The sequence below is a fragment of the Tupaia chinensis genome, unplaced genomic scaffold, assembly GCF_000334495.1.
Source record: "Tupaia chinensis unplaced genomic scaffold, TupChi_1.0 Scaffold000348_1, whole genome shotgun sequence".
NCBI lineage: Eukaryota > Metazoa > Chordata > Mammalia > Scandentia > Tupaiidae > Tupaia > Tupaia belangeri.
This window is the reverse complement of record NW_006159842.1, coordinates 353,562-361,065: the sequence shown is the minus strand read 5'-3', so window position 1 is coordinate 361,065 and position 7,504 is coordinate 353,562. Positions and strand designations below refer to the sequence as shown.

Here is a 7,504-nt window from a genome sequence, read left to right as displayed (position 1 = left end):
GCACTGAAGTACCTGGAGGGGAGTGGCAGCAGGAGGGGTGGCACACTGGAGGAGGACTGTCCCCTCCTGACCCTGAGCAGGGACCTGGCAGGTGGCAGCCACACCCTCCTGCAGTGCCTCAAGCCTGAGGTGCTCACTGGAGCCACCAGGGGGCAGAGATGAGCCAAGAAGAACTGGGCCAGGGGGAGCCATCTGCCCTCCTGGAGGGTCCAGTCCCACCTACAAGGGTCCTGTCTGGAACCTTCTAGGACAACCAGATCCTGAACTACCAGCATGGGATCCCCACCTCCCTCCGGAACACAGGCCAGCAGTGGGACTTCCCCAACGCCTGGGCCCCCCTGCAGGACCTGATCATCAGAGGTAGGGAGGCAGGGCGGGCCTGTCCCAGGGCCTTTCCCAGGTGCAGGGCCCAGCCTCACGGGTGTAGGAAGCACACAGCCCTCCCCTTCCTCTGGCTCCTCTGCCCTTGGGCCCCTGCTCAGCTCACGGCTCACCCCTACCCTCTCCTCTCCTGTGCTATTAGCGTCCTCTTCCCCCAGCCGGGCTCTGGATTGGGGCTCTAGGAAGGGAGCTCTTAGCACCTGGGCCCCTTTTCCCTCCTTGGGGCCTCTCTCTGCCTGGGGTAAGGGCTCTGGAGATTCAGATCCTGCCTCGGGTGGGGTCTAGGCCTGGCCAAGTCGTCTTCACCTCGGACCCAGCAAGTGGCTTTCCAGCTGGCCCAGAACTGGATCCGAACTAACTTTGACGTCTACTCCCAAAAGTCAGCCATGTATGAGAAGGTGAGTGGCCCTGGGCTGGCTCCTGCCCTACCAAGGCCTGTGCCAGGTCACCAGGGCAGTGGTGGCGCCCAGTGGCCACTCTTGGGTACTGCAGGGCAGAGTGCTTCTCCCAAAGCTGTGGGGCTTGCTTCCCCTGGGGCTGGGCGTGTGACCTGCAGCCCCTCTTGTGTGTTCCCAGTACGACATCAGTAGCGGCGGACAGCCAGGTGGTGGAGGGGAGTATGAAGTTCAGGTGAGCGGGCTGGGGTGCGCTGCAAGGCCTCTGCTGTGAGTGTGGACCCCTGGGTAGGAGCTGGCTGGTGCTCCTGGGCACCCCCTGGCTGGGCGGGGCCAGACCCAGAGATCTGGCCCCACTGGCTATGCCTCTCCAGGAGGGATTCGGCTGGACCAATGGTGTGGTGCTGATACTCCTAGACCGCTATGGTGACCAACTAACCTCGGGGACCTCGTTGGCTTCCCTGGCACCCCACTGCCTGGGGGTTGTCCTCCTGCTCAGCCTCCTATCTTGGTGATGCCCCTGCCATTTGTCTCACTTCCTGTCTGGCCCAGCTCCTGCCCATTAAACCTCTGCACAGTCCCTGCCTCTTCTGCCTCTTGCACCCCTAGTTTGTTCTGTTTGCACTGAGTAGGAGTCATAGGTTGGGGCCTGGATCCCTCCTGGGACCTTTTCTCAGGTGCAAACCCTGCTCAGGGGAAGACCCAGGCCCACTGCCCTGTGAACAATCCCACCCCACACCCCAGCCTGGCCTTCTGCACATCCACATAGTCCAAAGGCTTTATTGTTCTGCTGAATGTTTACAAATACTGAGAATGCCAGCCTGGCCCAGCCCAGGTACCCGTGGGCCCCACGGCAGGAAGGAGGGCAGGAGGTGGGCTTAGTGTTAAGGCAGGAAGGGCTGAGGCCAGACAGCTGGGCCTGGTCCTCCGCTCTCCATTTCCAGTACCCTCCAGCCACCACAGCCAGGTCCCCCCTTCGGCAGGTCCGGTCCTCTCAGGCCCTCCTTCTGCGAGCACCTGAGCATCCCTTCCCTGTCAGAAACAACCCTGTGTACACCGACAGTGGCCCTCTAGCTTCCCGTCCTCTGGTCTCTGGATCCCAGCTTCATCCCTCCTGGCTCCAAGAAGGCACGAGTGGAAGGGAGGGGCCGGCCTAGGGCTGGCTGTGCGGGCAGGGGTAGGGAATCCGGCCTGCCGCAGCTGGAGAGATGACGGCACGTACCCTTGAGTGGCCCACAGCCAGGTGGTGGGCTGAGCCATGGAGCCAAGGCCGTAAGTGTGTAACCATGGCAATGAAGCAGTTACTATGGAGACCATGGTGATGGGTCTGTGACAAGGGGATGGGTTGCGACCTCAGACACTTGAGGTCTTTGACTCGAGAGCAGAGTAATACCAAGTGTCGAGGAGGGGAGCTTGGTGGGCAGAGCAGGGCGTGGGGGTGCACGCCCGAGCTGTCACCCCACTCTGGGTGCGGTGCTGCCCCTCCAGGCCCTCAAAGGGCGCTGAGGCTAGAGGGGATCTTTGGCAGATTCTGGTACCATAATTTGTCCTTTAGGAAAGAGAAGACAAGCTGGGGCAAGACCCTGAAGAGTTATTGCAGGTTTGGGGCTCCCAGGAGGCGGCAAAACCACCTCCCCACATGGTGTCTCCTGGCTGGTTCTCTGAGGCCAGAGCCCAGACACTCCTAGGGCCAAGCTCCTCACAGGACATCAGGGTCGTCTTGTACAAGATCCCTGCCCACTCTGCCGCACCCAGCTCCTGTGAACCTGGGACAAGGACCGCGTGCCACTGTGTCCAGAGCGAGCAGAGCAGGTGGCCGGGGACTGGGCCTGGGGCTGGCCCAAGGGTCCAGGAGGCCATGTGGTCAGTTCATGAACTGAGTGTAGCCCTCCGCCCCCGTGACAATGACGTCCATCCAGATGCGCATGGCCTCGGCAGATGGGGCCACCATGTAGTACAACCGGTCATGGGTCTTCACGCAGAAGGTGAGGGCTGGGTTCGGGCTCTGCCAAGGGGAGAGAAAGACCTGAGACGGCGCTCGGCTGCACCCAGACTGTCCCCTCACCTTCCGGTTCACTTCCTGACCCTCGGGAAGCCCTGGAACTCAGGGCTGAGGCCTAAATGGGTCCCAACTTGTTCCCCCAGTCCAAAATGTTCCCCTTCTCACACCCCATGGGGTCACTGCTCCTTGGCACCCCCAGATGATTCAAAAATGGAATTTCGAGAGAATGAGATGCGCGGGGTTGCTCTGGTGAGGACCAGTCTCCTCTCAACAAAAAAGGGGCACAGAAAAAGCCCAAGTAGGATGCTAGGCCCCAGGACCCAGGGGGGCGGAGATGAGGGCCAGGGAGGTGGGGGCGGTGGGCAGGAGGGAGGCTGAATTGCAACAGGCTGGCCCCAGCCACAGACACTCCTTCCATCAATCCCCCTCTATCAAGGCTGGTCGCTGCAGGCCAGGCCGCCCCTTAGCTGTCCCTTCTTCACAGTGCCCCCCATAGGGAGCCTCCTGCTCTCTGCAAGGCCTTCACTCCTCCCCTAGGCCTGGGGGCAGGGAGAGGGAGGTCAAGGGTCAGAGGGTGGAGTATAGGAGGTGTTAATGTGTGCTAGTCCTGGGTACATATGCGGGAAGGGGTACCTCGGTCACCATAGTGAAGCTGAAAAACCTCTTCTGGGAAGGGGAGAGGGAGAAAGGAAGAGAGTCGACAAAGAGAACAAGACTAAAGACTGCGCCAGAACCTCTGCGGAGGGCAGGCTGGAGACCTGCGCTCCCAGAGTCCTGCTGGCCACCCCGCCCCGCGGCCAGTGCCCTCCGTCCCCCAGCGCTGACCTTGGCCGCACTGCGCAGGTGGTCATAGTACACCTCCTCGATGGCCTGGAAATAGATGACACCCTTCAGCTTCGTCTCATGTTTGTCTGTGAAGGGAACGGGGCCAGAGGAGGCCTGTCATATGTAGATCATGCTTCAGAGACATGGAGCTTACCCGTCTGGGGACGCAGGGTGATGGTCCAGCCTTCCAGGACCCCAAAAAAGCCCAACAGAGCCTTGAAAATATGGGCAATGATTAGCCTCGGAATTACAGAGAAATGCCACACAGAACTCTACCAGAATATCGTTTTCCCAGCTGTCGAAGTGGCACGATGGTGAAACATACATACTACGTCTTTGGGAAGTCTGGGGAAACAGGCAGCCCAGTACATGCTAGGTGGGAATATAAAATCAGTAAACTTTTATGGGTCATTTGGCCATGTCTATCAAAAGTAGAAAAGCATGTGCCTGGGGCCAGCAGTTGGCATGGTGGTTAAGGCGCTGGACTCCCACATGGCTGACTGCAGTTAGAGTCCCAGACCTGACAGCTTGAAAAACCATACCAGATGCATGTGTGTGCATGCCCCAAACTCTGAGAGGAGACTGGAGGAGAGGGCACTGTGGTGTGGCCATGCCCTTGGGGAGAAGGTGGTTTCCTTTCCCTGTCTCTGTCTGGCAAACATACATGTCCTATGGCATGAGATACCCATTGCCCCTGGGATGGGACATCCAAGCCTTTGGAGTGACGCGAAGCACCTGACGTGGGCTGGACATGTGCCTCTAAGCCGTACCAGCTGACATAGGTACATCTGACAAAGGTCGTCTAAGACAGTGAGGAACAACCCCTGCAGGGGTGCTGCCTCCCTGGAGCAGGGGGGACGAGCAGGCTGGCAGGGCCTACACTGGAGGGGACGAAGGTTGGTACGAGTGGGCACTACGCTATGATGGGCAGGCCACATTCCTCAGTTCTCTTCTCTGCGGGCATTTCAGTCTGAACCATATGGCTTTATTTACCCAATAAAGAAGGACGCGCACTTTCCGGACACGGCACATCCATGCGGTACATGGCACGTCCTCATAGCACACGCATGTCCACAAGGCACACGGCACACCCACATGCACACAGCGTCCCCACACAGCACACAGCATCTGGAGGCCAGGGTGGCAGGAAAAGCCGGGCGAGCAAACTGGCTGCGCGGCAGTGACTGTGCAGTGGGGAATGCACAGGCCGGGACACCCTGTCTATGGCAAAGCCCTCAGGTGCTAGGACCAACGTCCTCGGCAGCCAGCCCAGGTCCTCGGGGAGCCACGCCAACCACTCAGCTCAGCATGGCAGCTGGAGTGAGCCCCTCCAGGCCTGAGTCCTGTCACCTGAATGGCGGCCACCACCTCCCAGTGTGCTCTGCCTGCCCTCTGCCCTCACGCATCTCCCATGACGCCAGCAAACCTACCCTGCCGCGTCCACTCACAGACCCCTCTGCTGGCTTCCTGGCTTGGCAAAGGCCATCACAGACTGGCCTCAGCATGTCCCTCTAGCCTCATCCCTCCAGCCTCCCTGCATGAACCTCATACTCTCACTGACCAGGCCAAGCTTCTTGCCATTCCCTTAACGATATGCTCTGTGTACACCGGGATGATCTGCTCTGGCTGGTTCCTGTGGCAAACTCCTAAGCAATCTTCAAGACCCATTGCAAATGTCCCCACTACAGTGCATGGTGTGCTCTCTTGTGTCCCCACAGCACGGATGTTCCTCTGTGTAGAACTACCACTGAATTTGAACCTCCTTTGTCTATCACAGGTCTATACCCCACCCCTCACCCCCACACACACAGCTATGCCCGGCACATAGCAGGTGCTCAAGCCATACTGAGTGAATGCAGAGGAATCAGACACCCTTTCCTAGGAGCCTACAATACAGTAGAGAAGAAAGTGCAGGGCCAGGAACCAGCAGATGGCATAATGGTTACATCACTAGACTCCCACGTAGTTGACCGCGGTTCGCGTCCCAGACCCGGTGGCTTAAAACACTTTGGGCGCATATGCATATGTGCCCCAAATCCCAAGAGGAGACTGGAGAAGGGAATGCAGTGTGGCCACCCCCCCCACCCCCACTGGGGAGTCATTTCTTGCTTTCTGTCTTGTTGTCTCTGTCTCTCCGGTGAGTGCACAAGCCCTATGACGAAAACCTCTCTTTAAAAAAAAAAGTGCAGAGCCACCAGGTGGCATGGTGGTTGAGACACTGGACTCCCATGGCCGACTGCAGTTTGAGGCCCGGACCTGGTGGCTTGCTTTCTTACTTTCCCTTTCTCTTTCTGATCACATTAAAAATACTAACAAGGGAACCAGCAGTTAGCGTAATGGCTATATCACTGGACTCCCACGTAGTTGACCGCGGTTCGCGTCCCAGACCCGGTGGCTTAAAACTCAGGCTGGGAATGTGTGCGTGCGTGCCCAAGATCCTGAGAGGAGAATGGAGGAGAAGAGATTGCGGTGTGACCATCCCCCCGGGGGCGGATTTCTCGCTTTCTGTCTCTATGTCTCTCTCTGTCTGTCTAGCGAGCGCACGCGCCCCGTAGCAAAAACCTCTCCAAAAAAAAAAAACAATACAAACTAACAAACAAAATTAAGTAAATAATTCTTTTAAAAACAAAATAAGAAAGTACAGACCCACAACCAGTGTGTACCACAGCCTGTGGACCAGCTCCACAGAGCACTCGTACACACCGAGCTGTATGACTAAACAATAGGATGCAAGCAAACACCCCACAGGGTCACGACAGCATCATGCCTCTGGGCTGCCGTCAGGTGGCAGAAAGGACCCTGGGGAACATGGGAGTTCAGAGTGGGGACAGGAACTGCTCCTACCGTGTAGGGTCAGAAAGGCTGAGGAGAGCTGGTGCCCGATCTGGACTGTGCGGTGAGGGCGGGGTTCTCATTAGGAGGGAGGGGGACCCTGATGCCGCGGGAGACACACCAGGGCCCTGTGCCAGCCATGGCCCACCTCCACTTCATCCTCAGGACAAGGGCCGGCCCCATGCGGTGCTGGGCCTGGCCACCCCTCCAGCCCCTGCTCTCCCGTCCCTCCCTTCAACTGGAACAGGGACGCACTCTGCCACCACTTCCCTGCTGCCCGCCAGCCACTTCCCTACCGCCTTCCCACCCTGTGTAGCCTGGCTCCCGCCCCTGCCCAGCTCACGAGCGGCAACTCCAGAATCTCATGGCCTCTGGGCTGTAGCTTTCCCAGCACTGCAGTAGCTGTCATTGCTGGTGACACCTCCTGCTTGCAAACGTCTGCCCCTTTGGCTGGCTTCCTTCCCTGTTTCCACCCCCGTCTGAGCTCAGGCTCCTTTTGTTTCACAGATGCTAAGTAAGGTCCCTGTGCCAAGTGCCAGCCCGGCACCTGGCCCGAGGTCAGTGCTGGCCCCCACCTCCTGTCCTTTCTCCTCTCCTTCCTCATAGGGCAGGCTTGCCCCGGTGCAGTCCTTTCTCTCTTCACTGCTCTGAACTCTAATTGCCCAGGTTCAGTCTTAGCTCTGCCTGGGGAGCTGTGAGACCATGGGCAACTTACTTAACCTCTCTGAGCCTCATTTTCCCCATCTGTAAAAGTGGCATGGGGCCAGGCTCATACTCCAGAGGTTAAGGGATCCAGAACCCACAAGACCAAGTATGGTTTGAATCCCAGCCCCAGTAGTTTAAAAAACATGCTGGAGGGGAACCAGCAGTTAGCGTAATGGCTTTGTCGCTGGACTCCCACGTAGTTGACCGCGGTTCGCGTCTCGGACCCGGTGGGTTAAATCTCACGCTGGGCGCGTGTGCGTGTGTGCCCAAGATCCCGAGAGGAGAGTGGAAGAGAAGGGACTGCAGTGTGACCATCCCCCCTGGGGGGGTGATTTCTTGCTTTCTGTCTCTATGTCTCTGTCTG

The 7,504-nt window shown here is 58.4% G+C and overlaps 2 protein-coding genes across 9 annotated transcripts in view; one reads left to right on the top strand and one right to left on the bottom strand.

Annotated features, from left to right (window-relative positions):
- Nucleotides 1-1,397, top strand: part of TREH (trehalase) — a 20,717-nt gene extending 19,320 nt beyond the window's left edge. The window contains exons 13-15 of the mRNA XM_006152289.2: nt 667-779; nt 958-1,011; nt 1,151-1,397. Of these exons, the coding sequence (XP_006152351.1) occupies nt 667-779; nt 958-1,011; nt 1,151-1,291 (308 nt within the window). The 3' untranslated portion in view covers nt 1,292-1,397. The remainder of the gene's footprint in view (nt 1-666; nt 780-957; nt 1,012-1,150) is intronic.
- A 143-nt stretch (nt 1,398-1,540) lies between these two features.
- PHLDB1 (pleckstrin homology like domain family B member 1) overlaps nt 1,541-7,504 on the bottom strand; it is a 67,429-nt gene continuing 61,465 nt past the window's right edge. For all 8 annotated transcript variants that reach the window (XM_027773362.1, XM_014589256.2, XM_006152281.3 and 5 more), the window contains 2 exons: nt 3,604-3,689; nt 1,541-2,781 (listed from right to left, as the gene is read on the bottom strand). In XM_027773362.1, the coding sequence (XP_027629163.1) occupies nt 2,641-2,781; nt 3,604-3,689 (227 nt within the window). In that variant the 3' untranslated portion in view covers nt 1,541-2,640. The remainder of the gene's footprint in view (nt 2,782-3,603; nt 3,690-7,504) is intronic.